This window comes from Penicillium argentinense, assembly GCF_028826775.1.
Source record: "Penicillium argentinense strain IBT 30761 chromosome Unknown utg000003l_segment0_segment0, whole genome shotgun sequence".
NCBI lineage: Eukaryota > Fungi > Ascomycota > Eurotiomycetes > Eurotiales > Aspergillaceae > Penicillium > Penicillium argentinense.
Window position 1 is genome coordinate 787,902 of NW_026622662.1, and position 22,933 is coordinate 810,834.

Consider the following 22,933-nt stretch of genomic DNA (forward strand, 5'->3'; position numbering starts at 1 on the left):
ACTTCCCCTCTGCATCTCCACGATTGTCCTCCACCACCATGGCTCGCTCCAACATGGCCCTCCGAGGCGCATTACAGAGCCTGCGGGCTCGTCCCGTCGGCATCCCGCAACAGAGACTCTTCGGCGCATCGGCCCGTTGTGCGGCGAATGACAAGCAATCGCAGCAGCAATCCTTCAAGAGCCAGCTCTACGAGAGCACCCAGCAACGGCTCAAACGCGAGCGAGCCGAGCAGGAGCGTTTTGCCCAGTACCAGACCCAGTCGCCGGGCGGTCGCTATGCTGCCATGATGTTTGGTATGTGAAAAATCCCAAGACGCTGACCCGGTCTTGAAGTCCGGGTCAGCTTGTCGCTAACGCTAACGCTAACCTTATGCTCGCATGAACAGCTTTGGTCTTCTTCTCTACCGGCGCATACTACCTTGGCTCCTTGAAGCCTGCAGCCCTTCCAACGTCGTCGACAACGACACTCGCCGACCTCGATGCGCCCAAGCATAATGTCTCCCCGTCCAATCTGCAAGCCGCCTGGTCGGATTTCGTCGAGATCCTCGGCAAAGAGAACGTCTCGACCGCGCCCGGCGATTTGGATTCACACGCTGGATCGGACTGGTCGTCCTACTCCCATAAGGCGGATGAGAAGCCCTTCTTGATTCTCTATCCCTCAACCACGGAGGAGGTCTCCAAGATCATGAAAATCTGCCACCAGCGAGTCATCCCCGTTACGCCCTACTCCGGTGGAACCAGTCTGGAGGGTCACTTTGCTACCACACGAGGTGGCGTCTGTATCGACTTCCGTCGCATGGATCGTATCTTGGAATTGCACAAGCGCGATCTGGATGTTACCGTCCAGCCGGCTTTGGGATGGGAGGACCTGAACGAGGAATTGGCGAAAGACGGTCTCTTCTTCCCCCGGACCCCGGCCCCGGTGCCATGATCGGTGGCATGGTGGGTACTGGCTGCTCGGGTACGAATGCCTACCGATACGGCACCATGCGTGAGTGGGTTCTGTCATTGACGGTCGTCCTTGCCGATGGGACGGTTATCAAGACTCGGCAACGTCCACGCAAGTCTAGTGCGGGCTACGATCTGACCAGACTCTTCATCGGTAGCGAGGGCACCCTGGGTCTCGTGACGGAGGCAACACTGAAGTTGACCGTCAAGCCCAAGAGCCAGAACGTGGCTGTCGCGAGCTTCCCAAGTATCCATAACGCTGCTGAGTGCGTCACTCATGTCGTTGAGGCAGGTATACCCGTGGCCGGTGTCGAGATATTGGATGATGTCCAGATGAAGTGTATCAATGCGAGTCAAAGCACTAGTCGCCAGTGGAAGGAGTCGCCGACTATCTTTTTCAAATTCACCGGAACCCCGGCGGCAGTGAAGGAACAAATCAGCATGGTGCAAAAGATTGTGTCGAATGCATCGGGCAAATCCTTCGAGTTCGCCCGTGGTGAGGAAGAGATGCAGGAGCTCTGGAGTGCTCGTAAGCAGGCTCTTTGGAGTGTCATGGCCATGCGACGCGGCCCCGAAGATCATGTCTGGACAACCGATGTGGCGGTGCCGATGAGCAGGTTGCCAGACATTATTGAGGCAACCAAGGCGGACATGACCAAGAGCGGTCTATTGGCTGGTATCTGTGGACATGTTGGTGATGGCAACTTCCATGGTGAGTATTTCCCCTCTATGATTTGGTAGCTAGCCAGCATGAACTCCCTTCAAATGCTGACTGAAATAGCCATCATCCTGTTTAATGATGGCGAGAAAAAGATCGCCGAGGGCGTCGTTCACCGCATGGTGAAGCGCGCAGTGGAAATGGAGGGCACCGTCACTGGCGAACATGGTGTTGGTCTGGTCAAGCGGGATTATCTCCCCCACGAGCTGGGAGAAACTACAGTGGATGCTATGCGCCGCGTAAGTCTCTTGAAACAAAAGACAGTGATCTTTTACACTGATCTACCGAAATGACAACTAACACATCGACTCCAGTTGAAATTGGCTTATGATCCTCTCCGTCTGCTCAACTGCGACAAGGTTGTTCGAATCGAGCAACCCGCACCTAGTGAAGTCAAGGAATGGTAATTGGCCCATCTATCTGCAAATAGTCAAAGGGCATCTAATCCGAATCCGAGCCCGAGCCACGGCGGCGATGGTGGTGATGATGACGCTGGTGACGGTGACGAGAGCCGCTGCGGCTGCGAGAGCCAGAGCGACTGGAACCTCTAGGTCGACGCTCCACGTACTCAACACCACCGCCGTCGAATCGCTGGCCGTAGCTTGTCTGCTGTGGCATAGGTGAAGGTCTTTCGAGCTCACTGTAGCCACTGCGCTGTCCGCCATAACCGGACGAGTACTCCCTGTATCAAACCATTACATTAGCATCGTACTTGCCAATACAAAAGATATGCACATTACTTACTGCTCAAATCCACCACTTCCGTAAGAGCTCTGCTGCATGGTCTCATAGGTCGTTCTCGGTGGCGATGCGTAGTCGTAGTGTGTCTCCGTTCGTTCATACTCGCTGCGACCACCACCATACGTCTCACGTCTCTCTTCCTGATAGAAGCCACCGCCGCCGCTGGACGACTGGTACTGCTGGTACTCCTCGCGGTGGTAACCCGGGGCCGGGGGTCGAGGAGCATAGTCATCGCGGCGCACAGATGGCTCACCGTAACCGCCACCGTAGGAAGGAGTCGCGCTTTGATACCCAAAGCCCTCTGGGCGGCGAGGAGGATAGTCATCGCGAGGTGTTGGCCGTTCACCGTAAGATGGAGTCTCGCTTTGATAACCGTAGGCTTCCTGGCGACGGGGCGGCGCGCCGCCGTATGTCTGGGGTTCGTGGTGTTTAGGGCGCTCAGAGTGTTGGCGATGCTGGGCCTGCTGGCGCTGGTGACGCTCGCGGTCACTATCATCCGAATCATCTTTGCGAGGCTTGTGCGGATGGCGACGTTCATGCTTGTCATCGTCACTATCGTCCCTGCGAGGCTTGTGCTGATGGCGATGTTCATGCTTGTCATCGTCACTATCGTCCCTGCGCGGCTTGGTGCTCGGGCGACTATGATCCTGACGCGGCTTAGGGCTCTTTCGATCATTCGAGTCCTCATCACCGAGAACCATAGAGCCCACACCACCGACGAGACCGCCAACAAGGCCACCAAGAGCACCACCGCCCACAGCCTGAGATGCAATCTTCTCTAGGCCCGAATCGTTCTTGGACTGGTGACTTTGACCATGGCCTCCACCGTGGCCTCCTCCATAGCTTCCTCCGTGGCTTCCTCCACCCGACTGTTTCTTTCCATGAGGCAGAGCGAGCGGCTTGCCGCAGCCATGTCCGCAGTCTTGGACGCCTTCCTTGTGGTTTCGACCCTTGAGAACACCATCCCGGCTCAATTGATCACGAAGAGAGTCACGCTCCCTGTCACTCTTCTCGCCCCACCACTGCTCCACTGTGGAGAACATAATCTGACGAATCTCGCCCGCGCCATCATCTCCATATTCACGGAGGGCCGGGTGGTGAAAGACGCCGGAAATGATGCGGGTCAAAGTTCGATCGATATCGGCATTCTCGTCATCCCAGCACTGCATCAGTTGGGGTACTGACCATTTGACCACGCTGGACGCAATTCGACCGGCGGGCTCGTTGAGAATGTTGGAGAAGTGATCCTTGGAGAGCATGGAGTGAGTAGGGTTGGAACAAGAGTCGTCATTGAAGACAATGTGCTGCTGCTCTCGACTGCTCTGGATGACTTCGGACGAACCAGTCTCCAGCTCGGCCTTGACCTGCTTGATGATCGGGAGCACGTAAGGAGCCAGGATGGAGAAAACAAAGACGGTGATTTGATCCTGGACTTGTTCAATGAGATCGGGGAGCACGGGGATCTTCTCAATTGCTTCGTTGATGGTCTTCAGCAGCTGATCGTGCCACTCGAGAACAGGATAGATCTGTTTCTGGACATCGTTGAGGTAGCGGGTCCACTCCTCGGGCTTGCGAGGGCTGATGTTCTGGTTGTTCTGCCGGGCGTCATCCGCTTTGGACTTGAAATCGTCCATTTGGCCCGCTTGGGCATCGGTGTCACCAATCAAACCACTGGGAATCTTGCTGAGAAGGTCCTGCAGGAGACTTGGGCTGTCGCCCTCCGACTCGGAGATGACACCCTCGAGCGATTGGATTTCCGACTGCATGGTCTTATCGGACAGTTCACCGAGCACGGAATGGAAGAAATCGACACCACCAAAAGTACCGGTCACAATGGGATACACAGACTGGCGAGCGCCACGTACTTGAACCTTTGTGTTACGGCCAACGTGCGGGAAGATATCCCGTTCACCGAGCTCCAGCAGACTCAACTCAGTATAGTTCGAATGCGCTGCGTAATCCTCAAGACAATGTAGACCCGTACCCAGTAGGCGGAGAGCTTCATAGAGATCATCATCATTTCGCGAGCGGGAATAGCGGCGGCCCATCTGGATCGAGCGACCGAGTACACGACGAATCAGAGCAGCCGAGGTATCAATGCCCTGGTCCTCGGAGGCGATATAGCTCTTCAAACCGGTACGGGGGTCAATGGAAAGCTCCCGCTCGTCATCTACGGGACCTCGAAGACGGCGGTCATAGCGCCGAGCATCGTCACCCTCTGCATATCCCTGGGGGTTGTCAATATGTTCCGTGGGTTGGTAGCAGCCCAGTCGCTCGGTGGTGACCTCAAACTCGCGGGTGCCGTAACTAGATTCATCCGTCAGCCTTCTCTCACACAGCAGACAAGAAACTTCCTCGACCTCAATTGGATGCAGACACTTACCCAAAGCTCATGAAGCCCAGAACCCAAATGAGGATCCGAATGGCCTCGGCACTGACATACTTGACTGTGCCCACGTCGACGGCCTGACTGTAATCACGCAGCCAGTTCCCAAAATACACACGCTTGACATCCAGCTTGCCAAACTTGCGACCACCCGCCACGCGGGCCAGGAACAGCGTCAGAAGAGTATCCTCGATATCTCCATGACGCCAGTTTTGGCCTTCGATCTTGGACAGCGAGGCGATGTTACCGGCTCCGAAGCCATAGGCCTGGCCGGAGATGGCGAGTAAGATAAGGAGGGAAAATCCCACGCTCTGCAGCGATAGAGGCATGGCGGGGGACGGAATGTTAAGAATGTACGCAAGATACAAAATGCAAAAAGCAAGGAGGGGCAGCGCAGAAACGAGTGCTGTTTTGGTGGGGGTTGGTGATGCGCGCTCTTGGCTGCTTGGCTGGGCTCCGCACTGGCTTGGCGGCCATCAGGCGTCGGAGCCATGCTTGTTGCGATGCCGTCCGAGAGCGCCTGATCCAGCCGAGGCCGAGGGTGGTAAGGGATGGGCAATATCCCGGAGTAGTTACATCGTAGTTACATCGTAGTTGCATCGTAGTTGCATGGGCTCATCGTTTCACAGCAGGATTGTCCTAGGACTTGGTTTCGTGGGGGCCAGGATATCATGGAAGAACAGGCCGAGTCAAGAAACGAGGCGACATGCACAGAATGGAGCAATCCGGCAGATTTCCTGCATGAGAGCATGGCTGTGCCATGCTGCCTCGATGCATAAACAAAACTGATCCAGAACGTGGGCCTGATTCCCCAAGATCCCCGGCCGCATGCGGCGGCGCCGTCTCCGGCTTCACCGCTCCCTTTTTCCCCGACTTCGTTGCTCGGCCAATCTTCCTTTTTTTACTGTCTTGGGGATCTTCTCTCAACGGCTTCCTGGACGTGTGACCTCCGGCAGTAGTGCTTATCGGACATGCGCCAGTGTCCTCCGCGCCCTTGAGATTGTTCAGCTTGATCTTTTCGCCTCGCACCCCCGCGCTTACGTCTCTCCCCCGCTCCCAGTGGTCGATGCCATCGCCCCAACAGACGCATACGCGCCCAGCCCTTTAACTACCCCCGTTCCCTGCTCGCTGTGTTGGTCGCCTGCGCCCCGATTTGCGACTCTGATCCATCTGTCTCTCCGGCCTCGCAGTCCCTCAAACACCATGCGCAGCACAGCTCGATCCTGACTCCTTTTGTGAGATCGTGGAGGAGATCGATCGCCCGCCATGGCTCGTGCCGACATTCAATATGCCCGCGAGCTGGCATTTCCGGTCTCGAAGGGTCGACTGTCAAGTGAATCAGTGCCACGGCCGCGCCCCAAGAAGGGCTCTCGTACCGCTTCCTATGCGTCCGGGATGGACGGCCAATGGGCTGGTGATGCCGGGCTGGTCCCGTCACTTCTAGACGTAGAGGCCTCGCGTGAGCCATCGCCCTTTCCAGAGTATTCTGACTATTCGCATTCCCATGACTCTAAAGAACGCGGCTCGATCCGGTTGACCAGACCTCCGGCGATGACCTCCAATGAGCCGACATGGCATCAAGACTCGACCCATCTCATGTCAGCGTCGGGCTTGAACGGATCGTCGGAAGGACTCGATTACCGCTCGCAAAGGAGTAAGCCCATCAAACCCAAGGTCCATATCAAACCAATGCTGCGCAAAATGTCGCGCGACGATGCGCCATCCACCTCGATAGACTTGTCTCGGTCCTCGACGGAGCAAGAGGGACTCGGCATCTACATGAACTTTGAGCGAGACCGCCGTCGAAGTGAATCCTTGACGGGTGTCACCTACCGGAGAACCCCCTCGGGTCTTCATCATCGTTCCACCAGTGGGACATCCCAATTCTCGACTGCGACGGGGTCGAGTGGAGGCAAGCCTAGCGCGTCGCAATATGTCTACCCCATGCGCCCAACTCCAAAAACATATACACCCCCACACAGCCAATCGTACCAAACCTCTGTCAATGAGAGTGATGGACAAGACGATAGCAGCCCTGAAACCGAATCCCATTTCTTACCGGGATCCGAGACTCATCGGACCAACCGTGCTTCCTCGGGGCCAATGCCTCGGCTCTCGTTGCAAATTGAAGATGAATCTCTCACCCGCCTGTCGGGTATCTCACAGACCAATGTCGCGAGTCGACCATCACTGAGTTATTCTCGTGACAATGGAAGCACCCTGGATACCGCATCTCCCACCTCCCGGACATCCCTTGACTTTGTGTTTCGCTCCCGTACCCGAACCAGCACCGACCCGGTCTCCCGTGCAGCCACGATTCAGGCTGCACGACAAGCGTTCGAGGAGAAGGAGGCAGCCAAGGCGCGCCGGTTCGAGAAGCAGCAGAGCAAGGCCGAGGAACGACAAACGCGGCGCCGGGTGAAGCGTACTATGTCAGGGGGGCCCGAGTCACCCGCGGTACATTCAAGAGCAGAACTGTCGGAGAAATCAGGAAGCTCTAGCATGAGCGCGCGGGATTCAAAGCCGACCATGGAAAAGCCCGAGCGACAGCCGTCGACCTCGTTCAAGTCACAGTCCAAGAGCACCTGGGTGCTGTTCATGACTTGGCTTCGAACTCGGGTGTTCAAGTTTCGACGCAAGATCCGAAAGGCCAAATAACCAATTGATTTTTTGTTTCCCTTCTGTTTTCTGATTCCTAGCTTAGTTCTGCCTGTTTATAGTCCAACCGTTGAGCGATCTACTTTTTTTTGGGGCATCTATGCAGCTGCACTTGGGAAATTGACACCAACGGGAGTTTGGCAACGGCGTCTCGATAACAACATTTGAATCTTTCTCTCGCTTCTTAGCAATGGATACCATTTGAGTATCACGAGTCTTAATTTTTTTTTTTTTTTGGTTTCTGAGTCGTATATGGAGTATTCTTTGTACCCATGGTACTCCTCGTATCACTGCTCATGCATACCCGATGTACGCGTCACGTGACAATCTGCGCAAGTGTTGCCTCTGCACCCGCCGAGTCCTGCATCTTTCCCCAACCGCTACGGCGCACAGCAGCGACAACAAACGCCTGATAAGAGCTCCGTCACCTTCGGGGATTCACCTTTCGCCCCAGACGCGCCGCCGACGCGCGGGAGCGTCTCTGCCGCAATGGTGTACGATTGGGCTGGCAAGCGCGATATCTGCTATCGCATGTACATCGAGGAGAAACGCGCCCTGGAGGATATCATGGAGTACATGAGAAATGCTTATCAGTTCGCACCAAGGTAAGCTCCGAGCTCGTCGCTGCCCTTACCTTTGACATGCTATTCATCCGCGACTACGCTGCTAACTACACTGGATCCTCTAGCAAGCGTGCCTTTCAGACTCAGTTCAAGCGATGGGGGTTTCCTTCCAAACAAAACCCAGCACATAAAAATGTCCAACTCGTGGCGCGAGTCAAGGAACTATGGGAACACAATACGAACCAGCGCGACATGCTCCGGATTTTGAATCAGGAAGGGTTTGAGATTAAAGAAAGAGAGTTAATGCGCGTACGTGCGAAGAATCGCTGGCTATTGCGCGTTCCCAATGGCATGAAGTCGCAACCAAACGCCGAGACCCATGAGACACAGCCGGAGGATGAAGGGCTTCTCGCCTTGCAGCAGGAGGTCTACAAGCAGGATGCGCCCTTCGAGAGCACCGATGCTCTTCCGCATCAATCTGTGACGCCGGTTGGAGAGGAACCCGCCTCGCCTGGCTTGTCGCCAGAGGTCATGGCGAAGCGCAAGGAGAGACTGGAACGTCTGAAATCGGAAAGCGCTGAAAGATGGGCGTCCAGAAAGCGTCGTCGCCGTACACGTGCATGGGCTGGTATGCCAGCTGATCCGCCGGGGCCTCCACGATTCCCATCCGAGACTACGATCGATGAAAGTAAACAGTACCTGAGTTTGGACAGCACACTGTATCGCCAAACACGAGACCAGTTCCAGAGAATTTGCGAAGACGCAGGATTTGTCAAAAAGACCTCTGCTGGATCGGAAAGATGGCAAGCGGCTAAAGACAGACTGATTCAGGAATCTCCACACCTACAGCAAGTTTTTAATGCCGAGCCAAACCAGCGTGATGCGAAAGCTCTTGCCCTCGATGTTGTTTGCACCGATGTCACGAAGCGGATGAGAACACTTGAAAGACGAATGACGATCGCAGAAGCCAAAAATGCTCTCGGAATCAACCCTGAAGAAAGCCGCCAGATCCGCAATGCATTCTACGAGACTTTGAAGGCAGACCACTTCACAAGCAAGTTAGAAGCTGGGGACGACCACTGGCAAGAACTAAAGGCACAGTGGATTCGCAACTCAGCATTGCTCCAGCGAATTCTCGAACCCGGTCAGGCCGACCCGGATCACACGAACAAACTGAAAGCCATGGAGGTACTGTGCCGGGATGTGATGAAACGGCTTCGCGACGACCAGACAAAGCGAGATCCGGCTCGCAAGAGATCGACTCCACGCAGCGAGACACAGAATACTGCTGTGGGTAATATGTTAGGAAATGAGATCAGCAACGGCATCAGCACCCTTGCTTCGCAGGCGCTTGCAAGTGCTCCAATTTCCACGAGTGACATTGGGGATATGCAGATTGATCCGTCTTTGCTGCAGGCAGCAAATGACCCATCCTCGTTCGCCGCCAATCCCCAACGGGAGGCCGGGAGTGCTTTTGAATACATGGACCCAATAATCCATTCAAATTTGCTGAATACCCTTGTCCATCTGCAGCTAAGTCCTCATAGCCAGCTCCAGGACCCTTCTTTGGGGACGTGGGTTGAGAAGCTGGCAACACGGTCGGTCGAGGAGCTTCGCCAAGTGATTGGAGCGAAGTATCCCTATTCGATCATCAGCAAGGTCGAAGGACTCGACAGGGATGAACATGGAAACGAAACCTTCTTTCCCATTGACGAGGATCATGAGTTGGATGCTTACTTGAATCATGTTCAGGGAAGAAAGGCATTGTTTAATTTGGCATTACACAAATTTTAGGGAAATTGCTCTTGGTCCTCAGCAGCCTTTAGCTCACTGACCAATCTAATCAATTAAAAATTATTAGTTGTGAACCATTGACAAGCAGAACAAAAGATCCACAAAGTGCTTATTCCTTCCTAGTGACCCTTTTTTGCAGACATCCTTTAGACCCCTTGGGATCAACTATGCCATTACTCCCTTCTACCTGCAATGACGTTGAATTAGTACGCCCTTTACGGGGCCAGGAATGTTTTATTTCCAGATATATGAGAAACTGGATATATTTATGGGTACATAGCTTCTAAGACTCAAAATGCTGTTAAAATTTACATCAGGGTATTTTTTTGGGTCGGTCCAGCGGTTTGCTTAGGTAGAGCCCAGGGACTGGACAACATTCCTGAAGAGAACGCTGATAGAGGGCAAAGAGAAGGACGGGGTGTCACCAAACACACCAGCCAGCCCTTTGCCTGAAGAGGTAGAGGATTCGCCGTCAGTCGGGTTCGTAGCCACCGTCTCCTGGCCCCGCTTAAAGATATTTGCCAGACCTGAGTTTAGATGACTGGTGACCTCATGAGGCTGGAGGCTCTTTTGTGATGCCTTGTCCAGACAGCCCAAGCGCTGCACACTAGCCGAGGTATCGACGACGACGTAGTCCCCAGAGTATACGTCCGAGAGCAGGGCGACCGGGTAACTTCCCAGAGTTTCTTGAAAAACCACTTCAAAGGACGGGACGTCATATATGCGGATTTGGAACCGAGATCTGCGTCGTCTCTTGGCGGAAGTGTTGTCCAGTTCCCGAGTAGCAATAGCAAACGACTTGGTTCTTGCGTTTACAGCAACCATTGGTGGGTAACCTGTGTCGGCCGATTCGTTCAATTGAAGAGGCTTCACCACATCATCAACAGTATCCCAAATAGCCAATGATTGTGTTGAGGCCACGATCAGATACCTTCCCAGGAATTTGGCGGAACAGGGCTTTCCGAAGAAGACACCAGTTCGGCGATAATGCACGGTACCATTTCTGGCATCAATCAAGAGAACCAAACCATCGTTTGCACCGGAGCCAGGCGACAGGCAAACTGCAAGCACCGAGCCATCCTCGGAGAAGCTCATGCAAGCCATTGACAACGGCTGACCTGAGCTGTCGAGACAGCCTGTCAAGTCAACCATGCTTCGGCACTTCCATGTATCTTGGTGCTGGTCAGCAGGGTTCGTCTTGAGCCCACCTCGGTGCCGGGCAGTTGGGCACCAAAACCGAAGTACAGCATCTTCTCCGAGTGTAGTAAATTCATGAGAACACGGCCGGGGTGCGAGACCGAGGATAGATGCATGGTGGTTATCGGTAAAATGGGGTGCATCAATGCGAGTTACCAATTCCCACATATCAGATGAAGCATTCCATTTCCAAAACTTGAGGAATATCTCCGGCCGCAGCAAGGCGGCACTGGACGAGGAGCAATTGGCAGCGGTGGCCTCCAGGTCCTGGCGTTGAGGGGCCCAAGTATCAACGGTTGCCAACCATTTACCATCTTCAACAATTTCCATATGCCGAACATCGGGGGTAGTGATCGGAGATCTGTCTGGTGTCATGTTGAGAGTCGTAGTGTTGGTCCGCGCCAAAGCCTGGCGAGAGATGTGAGAGTTGGAACGAATATCAAACGTCTGAAGCATGGCCGAGCTCGAACGCTGAGGGGTCAGCTGGTTAGGCTGATGAGATGCCGGCACAGCAATGAGCATCCTCTCGGGATGCTGGGGGTGTAATGTCGCAATGGCGCGGGACGGCTTTCTCGAGGAAGGATCTTTGGAACTCGCCATATCGAAGGCCAACTGAAGACCAGTCACATTGGCAGAAGGCTGCAACTCTCTGGCTGATAGAACCATGACCGAATTGTCGGCCAGCTTGACCACATAAGAGTTTCCACTGGGTGAAACGACAAGGTTGCAGATTGGTGAAGACAGGTGAGGGAGGAACTGTTTCTTGCCGGTATCCAACTGCCATAGAACCAAGACTGATTCCTGGCCACCGGAGATGAGATAGTTTCCTATAAGTACAGTTGTTAGAAAGAACCGAAATGACACTATATAAGCAATACCAAGACCTACCATCCTTCGACCACCGCACAGTGCTGACGGCACTTCGGTGCCAATGAAGTTTTCTGGGTGGAGACTTCTTTTCTGCATTTCGACTGAAAAGGGTATTCACAAGATCGTGATAGATTAGAATAGATCCACTTCCTTCGCCGATCACCAGATCAACAGCCTCAGAACCCTTACCAGACTTCGACTCGTCGGGATTCTCTCGTAGGTGAAGGGATGTGGCGGTAACTGGAAAAGTGGCTTCTCTCCACATGTACTGTGTAGACTCGGGGTTCTCCAGATCAATACTGCGGGTTGTCCCCAGGAAGACACGAGTGCCATCACTGACAACGATAACGCGTCCCTTGCAAGCAGTTTGAATAGAATTAACCTGCTCTGCGGTATCGAGGGCAACAATTTCGGTCGACTTCTTATCCCCAAGAGCACTGATAATAACCTGGCGCTTGCCATCCTTTTGGGCCCCGATGGAGTACGATGCGACCTGGCCGGCAGTCTCGCTCTGTTGCACATCAACGGCGATTGACGAGTAGGTTGTCCCCCAGCGGACGAGCCGTTTTCCAGAGTTCCAATCCCACTTAGTCACGAAACCAGAGGTGAAAATGTAGAGAACACCTTGGTCGACTGGGCTCAGCTTGTATCCAATAACCTTTTGGCCATTTTCCATTTGCAGTGTGCGCAACAGGCGGGAGGTGGAGGTTGCGAAGACTTGTACAGCCGTATCAAGACCGACAAATAGATAACTGTATCAAAGGATTAGAAACAAATGAGATACGAAAGGTCGAGCGGTGACCTACGCTTCATCCTCAGTCACAACGGGGTCCAAATTGCTGTATCGACCGCCCACTGGGCGAGAAAATGACCATGGTGCAGCCGCGCTTCGCTTCTCCACGCTGTCCGAGGAGGCGCCATCGCTCTGCTTTTCCTGAACCACATTCGAAAAAGGCTTCGGTTCCTTCGGTCCCTCGTTGGCCTCTGAAGTTCGACGGCGTTTAGCTCGATCATCGCTAGACCGTGATACCTTTTCGGCAGCATCACTGGCCCTGGAGCGTTTTTGTTGCCGATTAGATTGGTTTCCGGCCATTGTGAATATCCTTCGCTAAAGAGTCAATCCCGGTAGTCTCAATTCGAAGTGCCAGCTCTTAGCGGCAATCAATCATGTCAGGAGATAATTTCACGCAGACACCCAAATCTTACCGATCAAGCCGAGTCGCAACTTTTTTTTTCGGGAGGAAAAATCAAGCGGAGGAGGGCGGCAGAAAAGAGGGCGCCCGCGTTGACCGCCGTCGCGGGAAAAGTTTGTGAATGCGAAGAGCTTCATTCACTCGTGGCCGAGCAATTTTTATCCACTCCAGACTCCTTTGAGCGTCCTCTCCTCGTCAAACCTGCACTTCCTCCAGGACTTTCTCCTAGCCATTCGGATTTTTCGCCATCCACGATGATTATCCCCGTCCGTTGCTTCTCGTGTGGAAAGGTATCTATCTGGACTCGTCTCGATCTTCAAGCTCTCTGCTGATCTTTGTACAGGTTGTCGCAGATCTGTGGGAGCGCTACCTCCAGCTGCTGGATGATGGTGTGCCTGATGGGTATGTGTCGAGAACTTGGGACCACTCGATTTTCAGATCAGATTCTAACAAGCTTCCCAGCGATGCCATGGACCAGCTTGGTTGCCGACGATACTGCTGTCGTCGAATGATCATGACTCACGTGGATCTGATTGAGAAGCTTCTTCGGTATGACTTCACTTTTCAATGATTTACTAGTGTTCTCTATTTGGCCGCTCTAACCGGATATTCTAGTTACAACTCCGCCGAGAAGGACCGCACAAAGGCTCAGATCTAATAGAGCCTCCGCTCGTTTCGCTCCTTCACGATCTCGAGCACCTGATCTCTTTCCGTCACGAGACACCTGACCTCCTCACACATACACACCCGCATAGTGCATTGGCTTTCACAAAACCCTGGGCCCATACCAGCAATGACAGTCGCGCCTTATCCTCCTTGGAGAAACATCCGAATCGGAAGAACCAAGGCTCAATGCGACATGAGTCTCACAAATTTCCCTGCTGGTACATGAAATTGTTGAAATGGCGCCGGCGGTATCAATTTCGGGCTATCCGATAGTCCTCCTGGGGTGAGAACGGTCTTGTTCTCGCCGACTTGCATGAAAAACGGCGTTTGCACATTATTAGTATTATTTCGGATCCGGCGTACCTGGAGACATTTGTAGATAATCCATTGTTTTCTGTTCCCAGATTCCCAAAAACTTCCTCACTATCGACCCTCCTTCACCTTCCGTTATGCCTGTCCATATAGTTCACGAATGGGATCCACCCATGACGATCTGCGAGGAGGGGGTTTATCAACCCAGCCCCAACTTCTCCTGGAGACGGAGGCAGGCCGACGAGGCTATGGACGTTGGACTTGGTCCTCGGGGACACTTTTTGCATTCTGGCCAGCCCCACGGCGTCCCCACCGGCGTTCCTGGACGAGTCAAGAGGGTCGCGCAAGCGCCCAGTAACCCCATGCGGACTAGGCGGGAGATGCTGCGCGGCGTCTGAGTGGATACGCCTGTCCGGGATGCATGCTCATCACAGCCCAGGCGCCTCCGTCTCCCAGTTCGCAGGGTCGGGTTGTTCGGTGCAGGCGATCCGTCGTATCAGCGAGGTCCGTTGGATCCAACAGCGCTGAATCCTCCTGGGGCCAATTACCGGCGATTTGTCTCTCGGACTTAGCTCTCTCCAACATCTCGCGCACAAGCGGGGACCTCTTCTCCTCGACCCTTCATCTTCTTCACCTCCCTCAAAGGCAGTGCCATACTTCGTGCTCTCCAGCTCTCGGCCATGATGGCCGTCAGGTCGCCGCTTTCTGTTCTTTCGTACCGCGACGCCTCCAGTTCGTATGCTGGATCGGATCCAATGTCAGCTGTGGTCCCCTCTTCAAAGCAGCCATGCGCTCCCTCACTTACGCCAGTATAGGTCTCTCGAATCTCCTTCCGCCCCGTTCGGTGTGAGGGACTCGAGTTACTCTGCTCCCGGTTCAGAGTTCATCAATGCGGCGGATACATTGTCGGTGGCCCCCAATGACTCGAGCGACGTCGGGGCCGAGGTTGAGGCTAGCCAAGATAATGGCGATGGTGTTGGCAATGAGATCACATCGACCACTTCCGTTCATACACCAGGACTGACGGTAGGTTGGCGCAAAGGTCGATGCGGGCCTTGTTATCGTGTGGATTTCCAGTTGGGCACTGACATAGGCAGATCCAAACAACACCTGCGCGGGTGGATCACGTCAACCATGCCAGATCAGACGAGGACGAGCCACCACAGTCGGTCATACATGCCCCACCAGGATTTGGAGACTTTGTGAGAACTTCCCCTCTTGTCTTCGCCCCGGATGACTTTCCACAGTCCATCGGGACCGTACAGGCTTGACTCTAATCACGGAAACGACGCACAGTCGATGCAGCATACATCGGAAGAAGCATGCGACGAAGAGGAATCTTCTTCCCCCCTTCAATTTCAGAAAATGCCGAATTGGCGAACATATCCACTAGTACTAAAAGAGTAGGCCATTCCGTTCGATCTCTCCATGATGTACTGGGGGTACTGGCTAACCAATCTTTCTTGGGCAAAGGTCGATCACAGCCCTATTTCGCCGCCACCACTGACTACCTCTGTGACGCCCTCGAAGGATTGGTCGGATCGCGCAACTCCGCGTGCGCAAACCAGAAATGAATTTGATGAAATCGAGCGACGCACCCATTCAAGCAGTTTAGAAGGTGAAACCCCTCCTTTCCCCGAGCATCCCAGTCAATACTCTAGGATAGCCAGTTGACCACTAATCAGACATCCCAGAAGGTACCGCACAGTTCCGAACTTGCGATCATCCCTTGAGTCCACGGACGTGAGGATAATGCAAAGGCTGATATCGCTCACTCTAGGAACTTTTGGCAGTAAAGAGACCGAAATCAGCGCTCTTCGAACAGCGCTAGCTGAATGCTGGACATTGTGCAACACGCTCGCTAGTTTAAGTTACATTAATCGAAAAGAACGATTATCCAAATCCTATGAGGATGACATGCAGGAAGACGCTTGGCGATCTTGCTGGAGACTGTGCCAGAAACTCTACGACACCCGCGATGACGAATGTGCATCACAGGTCAATTCTACTCTGGATCTCTGTCGAGATTTCTGCCAGGCATTGTTCGAGGTTCGAGTCTGTGATAATGACCTGGCGGACTCCGTTTTGCGCGTCAGCTTCGAGCTGAATAATCACCTTTATAATACGCACGACCGCAACCTTCCTGACGCCTTCCGAGAGCGCACTTTGGACTTCTATATAACCCTGTGCCACCGCCTCATGAAACAGCGGACACGTCTGACCGAGACCGATTCTCTTCTCAGCGCTTGCTGGGCACTGGCGGAGATGTTGTTCAGTATTCGTCAAAGCCGAAGAGAAGGAAAGAGGCTTGATGAGGAGCTGCTGGGGTCTGCCGTGCAGGCCTGTTGGGAGCTCTGTGATATCTTTCGCGAGGGCTGGACCCTACACAGCATGCGCAACTCGGACCGGGGTACTCCTCGGCCCAGCCAAACCACTTTTGCACAAGCATTCCAGCAGGCAACGCAGGTGTCAGAGCTCGATTTCGTCGACGACGTATCCGGTCAAGTGGTGAATCCAGAGACTCCGACGACCATTTTCGAGGACACCGTCACGGTGTCCCCAGATGAAGCCCCGGTTCCGAATATCCTTGTCCTCGGTCATGCCAACGGCCATAATTCGCATTCCAAATGGCCCTCCAGTGCATCAAGCATTTCGGAAATCTCTCGTTCATCTGGAAAGACTGCGTCCTCAGCAAATACAGTGACAACGATCTCGGAGGATCCCAATTTCACTAGACTCAAAATTCTCATCACCCGGGCCGCCATCAACAGTGGGTACCAACGGGGTGGCACGCAGAGCCTCTCATCATTTGTCAAGTCTCTTTCCTCTGACTCCTTTGGCTCGGCGCCCTGGCAGACGGCTCTGTTGAAGAATTATCGGAAATTAGTCGCCTATGACCCCGCATTCAGAAATGTCGGTTCGCAGGCCCGTGTCAGCGCGATTGAGGTGGGTCGGGCGTGTCAGGCGATGCTCCAGAGTGGTCAGTACTCCTGGTTGCGAGATCTGTATCGCCTCGTCTTTGGCTTTCACATGGAGGAGGCTATGAGCCGTAAGGGCGTGACCATCCAGACTTAGTCGGGGCTGGCCCTTCCACCCTCCATTTCAGCGGTTTATAAGGGATGAGTGGAGTAGACGTTGCCAGCATACTGGAAGGTCTTTTCATAATTATTAGTAAATTTTACTGCTGGTTTCCTGGCTCGGCTTTTGTCTGTAGTTTTTCAGTCTTGCCGCCTCTGGGGAATTCCTATCTCAAGTAACTTCCAGGTGTATGTGTCTTTTGAGTCATATAATTAGGTGAATCAACATCCGTTAACTTCGGTAGAGCCAGGACGAGGTCCGGCACAACACTCTTCACGTTAACTCAAGGTTGAATGTGTTTCGTCTATCCGATTGTTGCTTGGTTATCTATTTGGTCATCTACCCAGTCAATCTAATGATTAGCCGCCTAGAATCCAACCTCGGATCCTCCACCCTTTTTGTCGCATTTAGTTAAGATCGTGCGGACCGTGTTTCCCTTTACTTTTTCTGTTCTTGGAGCTGCGCCTCTGGCTAGAGGAAATCTTGACTCCGGTCATAGCAGTCGACAGTGGGGTCCTGTTTGTGAAATCGCCGATAATAAACAATGTGAGCTAAAATATTGAAAACTGAAACGCCGGAATGCATCTATAAAAGGGTATCGGGTATCTCGTGTAAGAAAGTATTCCATCCACATCTTCACGACGATGGAGAGGCTCGTTCCCTGGAATCAGAGCGAATGTCGAAGTCGCGGGTGTAATAAATTCCACCCTCAAGAGGTTCCTCTCCATTGCTGCGCTTTTCAAATTTTGCGATTGATTCCTGAATCGCGAGGTTCTCGACATCAGTGCCTCGCTCACTTCCCTTGCCCCATTCCTGGAGAGGAATAGTCTCGACCCGCTCCAGATCCTCCGCAAGCTCGCCTGTTGAAAGATTGATTGCCTCTTGACTGGAGCGTTCGGTGTTGCCGTGTCCGGTGAGAGTGTTGTTCTTTGACGAGCCCCGGAGTCCGGGTCGAGAAAAATGAAAAGCACGGGGAAAGGAAAATGATGCGTGAGACTGCGAGCCCACAGACTTGGAGTATGGGTTGCTCCCCTTGTTCACATTGTCGGTACCCCGGGATCGCTGTCCAGGAGTGCTGTGATACTGGAAGGTTGTCAGGCCAAACAGCTTCCGCAACAATGGCCACCAGCACATCATGTTGGCGACAAAGACGGCTGTACTGGCCTCCCGGATGTACCAGATCTGGTACACGGTGGTCAGCGGTGACGCAAAGTTAAAATATTTGTTGAGTATAGCGGCAATGATGGTAAACAGGCCCAGACTCATCACGCCAAGGAGAAGGGCCTTACGGCGTCGAGGTAGCTTAGCCTTGATGATCAACGGAATCGGGATGGCGAACATGAAGGCGTCAGATGAGATATTAAAGACAGCCTGTGTGATTGAATAGTGTTGGTACGTGGCGCATTGCATATTCGACACGGGTAACGCCCAATATTGCGAGAAGGGTCGACAGTACACGCCGTAGTAGGTGATCATAATCACGACAAATCCCAGCGCAACATACCCGGCAAGAACCTTGACGTAGAGATTTGAGGGCAGGTTCTTAGTGATTCGCCAGTAAAGGATCAGCATGCATGTCTTCACTCCCCATGTTGAGAAAACCATGCACTGTTCCAGGGCAATAACAATTTTGCTTCCAAATATCCGGTCCTGAACCTGCTGGGGATCGGACAGTATCTCATCCAACTCAGTTGGATCCATCAGATTTGTCGCATATTTTGCCGATACCTGAATCAGAACCAACAAGGACGTATAGACAATCTATACCGGATTCCATAATACATGGTTAGTCTCGGATAAAGCTCGCTGGCCCAGACTTGAGACATACGAAAGTTGCCGTCATCACATAATCGTCCCCTAAATTATGCAGATTGTTGGGTTACCCACAGCGGCTGAAAAAACGAGAAATGAAGATACATACATGATATCCCCTGGATTGACAGGTTGGCAATCAACCGGGAAGCCCTGTTCATGCCATCAGCACGGATGCTCGTCGTGGTCTCGGTACCTCATCTATCTCAGCATGCGGTCAGCTTCCACCTACATCCGACCAATGTATAGTACCGCTCCAATGCTCCAGAATATCGCAGCTTCCACCAATAGTTGGTGGGGGGTGGGTGATACGTTCCCCATATCGACGACTCGCCCTCCGTACACAGATCTACCTCACTGTGTACTGGGAATGAAGGGCAGGCCTGCCATGGAGGCTCCGGGGAGAGATAGCAGTGGGAAAGAACTTTCCAGTTGGGACCAGCCAGGCTGCCGATGAGATCCTTCTAGTGAGCAACCGGGCATTAGGCTCGGAATATGCCGTCACACCTCGAGCGCCCACGGAGGATCGAGAGTTCCGCTCAGATCATCGCAGGACAAATCACGATTGGCAGTGGGCCAAGATAAACTTCCATCAAATCCATCGCCAGCTGAGACGGCCAACCATAAGGGTCCGATCCTGCAGGAGCGCAAACTGGATGAACCCTTGGCCGCGAGTCCCAGATGCATTTGATCAACGCGCACGATATGGAGATGAGAGCTGGCCAACAACTTGCCCAGTGGGATGGATGCATCTTTGTCTCCCGGTACAGGGAAGCCTCGTGTATAAAACGGATTGAGCGAGGATTTCGCGCTTATCCATGCTACATAGTACATACTGACACCAGCTCGATCCCGATCAGACCCGCGATCAGATCCCTGACAGGCACGATCTCTCCACCGGAAAGCGGAGCCTCCTGGAGGGTCTGAATGTGAGCACGATCCTTCGGTAGTGTTAGGTGCATTTGGGATGCGCTAGATCGTGGGGGCCATTTGTCCTTCACCAGTGCTCGACACTCGCGGCGCTGCTGTCCTGCCGTAGGTGGGTTCCGCAAATCGGCGACGTGATCTTCCCGACGCCAGCAATCCAGCCAAAAACATTGCCGGAGAGTGCGCATCGATTCCCGAAGCCTGGTGGTTCTGATATTGCGGGACCCGTCGTGCCTGAAGGTTAATAACTGGGGGAGCTCCACCGCGGGAAAGTCTCCCAAACATCCCGCCTCACTTCTGCTTCGTCTCTGTTCTCCTCGGCGATCGGGGCATGGATCATCGGTTTCAACTTGAGGCAAGACCCAAAGGAGCATATGTGATTGCATGGAATTCCCCTCCATCGGTGGACCCTCTCGTCCCCTCGAGGGGCGCAGCGAATGGAGAAGCTTGTTGCTCCATGTTGCGTGTCACTCGCGTGGAAACATGCCAAAGAGAACCTTCCGTGCCGATTCCACAAACACTAAAAGAAATTTTAATGCAATTCTTGCCAATATGCACGGCATACTGCCTCATCCGCCGGCGTCAAGTCCTGCTCCCTACTTGGCTTCTCTTCCTCTCTATTTTAATCTCTTGGGTCTGCTGGTTCTCCTTCCTTCCACATCCTCTTCCTTCCTGCCTTGTCTTTACGGTCCTTGTCAATAGCGCTCAAGCATTCAATCGGCAGCATGGCAGTCGAGAAGCAAACACCGCAGGTCGGCGAGTCTGGGCTGAGGAATGAGCCGAGGAACGGCACTGAGATGGACGCCGTACGCCTCGAGGCGGCGTTGGGTCACAAGCAGGAACTAGTTCGCAATTTTGGGCTATGGAGTGTGACAAGCTTAGGAATTGTGATTGCAAAGTTCGTGGTTTGAATTAAAGCGTCGCCTTTCTCGACCTCATGTGTCTCTGCTAACCTTATCCGACAGTTCCTGGGCCGCAACGGGTGGAACCATTGTCACGGCGCTGATGAACGGAGGCCCGATGGCTCTTCTCTACGGTTTGATGCTAGTGGGCGTCTTCTATACAGCTATATCGGCTTCGTTGGCCGAGCTAGCGTCTTCGATGCCCTCTGCTGGCGGGGTATATTACTGGTCCACGGTGCTGAATGGGAAGCATGGCCGCGCCGCTGGTTTCTTCACCGGCTACCTTAACGCCTGTGCATGGCTCCTGTCAGCCTCTTCAATGAGCTCAATGTTGGGCAATGAGGCAGTAGCCATGTACTTGCTTCGCCATTCGGACGTAGCCTGGAAACCTTGGCAGGTATTTATTGTCTTTCAACTTGTGAACTGGACCTGCTGTGCAATTGTCTGTCTTGGAAATCGGTTCATTCCTCTGATTAATCGCATCGCGTTGATCCTTTCAATGTGCGGACTTTTCGCAACTGTGGTGGTCCTAGCAGCAATGCCAAAGACCCATGCAAGCTCGTCACAAATCTGGACGCAGTACTATAATATGACGGGTGGCTGGTCTGACGGAGTGTGTTTTATGACGGGCCTACTAAATGCGGCTTTTGCAGTGGGTGTTCCGGACTGCATAAGCCATTTATCAGAAGAAGGTAGGCAGCGCAATTCATGTCCAAGATTCATAGTAGGCGGGAAATAGAGGAGGAAAATGGAAAGGTTGCAGTGATTAATGCTCTTATAGTTCCCAAACCAGAAACCAAGGTTCCTCAGGGAATCATGCTCCAGATGTTGACGGCCTTCACAACCTCCTTTCTATATTTGATCGCCCTCTTTTATTCAATCCAGGACTTGGATGCTGTCTTCGATACAAGTATTGGGTATTTCCCTACTGCTGAAATCTACCGACAGGCCACGGGTTCCATTACTGGTGCCATCGGATTGATCGCCGTTCTTTTCCTTGCTACCTTTCCAACTCTGATCGGCACATTTGTCACAGGAGGGCGGATGTGGTGGAGCTTAGCTCGCGACAACGCTACTCCGTTCGCGAGCTATTTCGCCCAGGTGCATCCTACCTTGAACAGCCCAGTCCGTGCTACTGTCGCGATGAGTGCTATGGTCACCTGTCTTGGCTGCATCTATGTTGGCAGTACAACTGCCTTCCAGGCTCTCATCTCGTCATTTATTGTCCTAAGCACACTCTCGTATTTTGGAGCTATCTGCCCACACGTCCTAACTGGTCGCCGAAACATCGTGCCTGGGCCCTTCTACATGGGTAAGCACTTAGGAATGGCGGTGAATATCGTCTCATTGTTATATATTTTGGTCACCGTGATATTCTTTTGCTTCCCATTGGTTATGCCCGCCACCGTCCAAAACATGAACTATACAAGTGTGATTACTGTCGGCCTAATGACATTGACCGCATTGTGGTGGTTTGTTCGTGGGAAGAGCGAGTATCGTTGTCCACAATTTAGTTTTGAAGCTGCCAAACGATTAAAATATCTACCGAGTGAAAAGTGATATCAAAGCCATGTGCGACACTGAAAACAGATTCTGTGCCTGCTCATCTTGGTAACGATGGTTGCATGGAGTAAATCATATAGTGCATTGTTTGCACTGTTCATGGTTACCCTGATATACTCGATAGATTAACAATTCAAGTTCTGCAGTATATTACATTGAGTGTGATGTGTATATAAAATAGAATATAAAGACCCGTACCAGAAGTTTGGGCACACATCCAAATTAGGTAATTTTGCCCCACTACCCATAAACCACAGAAATATATATATTGAACCACACACTACATATTATACAACAAAATTTAGTATACTTGTATGTTAACCAATTCTCTATTCAAAAATTTCCAATAGCGTGTATAATAGCCACTAGCGAGGTGCACTGCGTGTACTCGCTTATTCACTGACAAAATAAGGCTATCTATAATTCTCTGGTCTAATGCATCCCAAGCCTGGCAAATTGCCTCTTTGAAGAACCCCCAATCGGTCTCAGTCTTGCCTGAACAGGCAAGCATTGGATACATTTGGTAAAGCTTCTCTTTAGATAGTCTCCATACTGGCTAAATTGGGTTTAAATCGGGTGAATGTGGCGGCCAATCTAGGTCGTGT

The 22,933-nt window shown here is 52.8% G+C and overlaps 10 protein-coding genes across 10 annotated transcripts; 7 read left to right on the forward strand and 3 right to left on the reverse strand.

The window, feature by feature from the left end:
• Positions 1-38: 38 nt before the first annotated feature.
• On the forward strand, positions 39-2,073 carry N7532_002432 (FAD-binding oxidoreductase; the record flags this gene model as incomplete). Its single annotated transcript, XM_056614926.1, has 5 exons — positions 39-294; positions 387-803; positions 848-1,660; positions 1,730-1,905; positions 1,981-2,073. The coding sequence occupies 5 exons, from the start codon at positions 39-41 to the stop codon at positions 2,071-2,073; spliced, it is 1,755 nt and encodes a 584-aa protein (XP_056477898.1).
• Positions 2,074-2,406: 333 nt separating this feature from the next.
• Positions 2,407-5,122, reverse strand: N7532_002433 (Het-C domain-containing protein; the record flags this gene model as incomplete). The annotated part of the gene is made up of 2 exons (XM_056614927.1): positions 2,407-4,714; positions 4,791-5,122. 2 exons carry the CDS (start codon positions 5,120-5,122, stop codon positions 2,407-2,409), a joined length of 2,640 nt encoding a protein of 879 aa, XP_056477899.1.
• Positions 5,123-6,059: 937 nt separating this feature from the next.
• N7532_002434 (uncharacterized protein) lies at positions 6,060-7,451 on the forward strand (the record flags this gene model as incomplete). Its single annotated transcript, XM_056614928.1, has 1 exon — positions 6,060-7,451. One exon carries the CDS (start codon positions 6,060-6,062, stop codon positions 7,449-7,451), a length of 1,392 nt encoding a protein of 463 aa, XP_056477900.1.
• A 489-nt stretch (positions 7,452-7,940) lies between these two features.
• Positions 7,941-9,808, forward strand: N7532_002435 (Clr5 domain-containing protein; the record flags this gene model as incomplete). The annotated part of the gene is made up of 2 exons (XM_056614929.1): positions 7,941-8,056; positions 8,140-9,808. 2 exons carry the CDS (start codon positions 7,941-7,943, stop codon positions 9,806-9,808), a joined length of 1,785 nt encoding a protein of 594 aa, XP_056477901.1.
• Positions 9,809-10,156: 348 nt separating this feature from the next.
• On the reverse strand, positions 10,157-12,968 carry N7532_002436 (WD repeat protein; the record flags this gene model as incomplete). Its single annotated transcript, XM_056614930.1, has 3 exons — positions 10,157-11,832; positions 11,894-12,627; positions 12,682-12,968. The coding sequence occupies 3 exons, from the start codon at positions 12,966-12,968 to the stop codon at positions 10,157-10,159; spliced, it is 2,697 nt and encodes an 898-aa protein (XP_056477902.1).
• A 354-nt stretch (positions 12,969-13,322) lies between these two features.
• Positions 13,323-13,726, forward strand: N7532_002437 (DNA-directed RNA polymerase core subunit RPB10; the record flags this gene model as incomplete). Its single annotated transcript, XM_056614931.1, has 4 exons — positions 13,323-13,358; positions 13,412-13,470; positions 13,531-13,617; positions 13,684-13,726. 4 exons carry the CDS (start codon positions 13,323-13,325, stop codon positions 13,724-13,726), a joined length of 225 nt encoding a protein of 74 aa, XP_056477903.1.
• Positions 13,727-14,463: 737 nt separating this feature from the next.
• On the forward strand, positions 14,464-15,317 carry N7532_002438 (uncharacterized protein; the record flags this gene model as incomplete). Its single annotated transcript, XM_056614932.1, has 4 exons — positions 14,464-14,550; positions 14,619-14,782; positions 14,862-15,072; positions 15,144-15,317. The coding sequence occupies 4 exons, from the start codon at positions 14,464-14,466 to the stop codon at positions 15,315-15,317; spliced, it is 636 nt and encodes a 211-aa protein (XP_056477904.1).
• Positions 15,318-15,477: 160 nt separating this feature from the next.
• Positions 15,478-17,121, forward strand: N7532_002439 (uncharacterized protein; the record flags this gene model as incomplete). The annotated part of the gene is made up of 2 exons (XM_056614933.1): positions 15,478-15,664; positions 15,827-17,121. 2 exons carry the CDS (start codon positions 15,478-15,480, stop codon positions 17,119-17,121), a joined length of 1,482 nt encoding a protein of 493 aa, XP_056477905.1.
• A 639-nt stretch (positions 17,122-17,760) lies between these two features.
• On the reverse strand, positions 17,761-18,825 carry N7532_002440 (uncharacterized protein; the record flags this gene model as incomplete). Its single annotated transcript, XM_056614934.1, has 1 exon — positions 17,761-18,825. One exon carries the CDS (start codon positions 18,823-18,825, stop codon positions 17,761-17,763), a length of 1,065 nt encoding a protein of 354 aa, XP_056477906.1.
• Positions 18,826-20,588: 1,763 nt separating this feature from the next.
• Positions 20,589-22,325, forward strand: N7532_002441 (Amino acid/polyamine transporter I; the record flags this gene model as incomplete). Its single annotated transcript, XM_056614935.1, has 3 exons — positions 20,589-20,761; positions 20,829-21,457; positions 21,547-22,325. 3 exons carry the CDS (start codon positions 20,589-20,591, stop codon positions 22,323-22,325), a joined length of 1,581 nt encoding a protein of 526 aa, XP_056477907.1.
• Between the last annotated feature and the right edge of the window lie 608 nt (positions 22,326-22,933).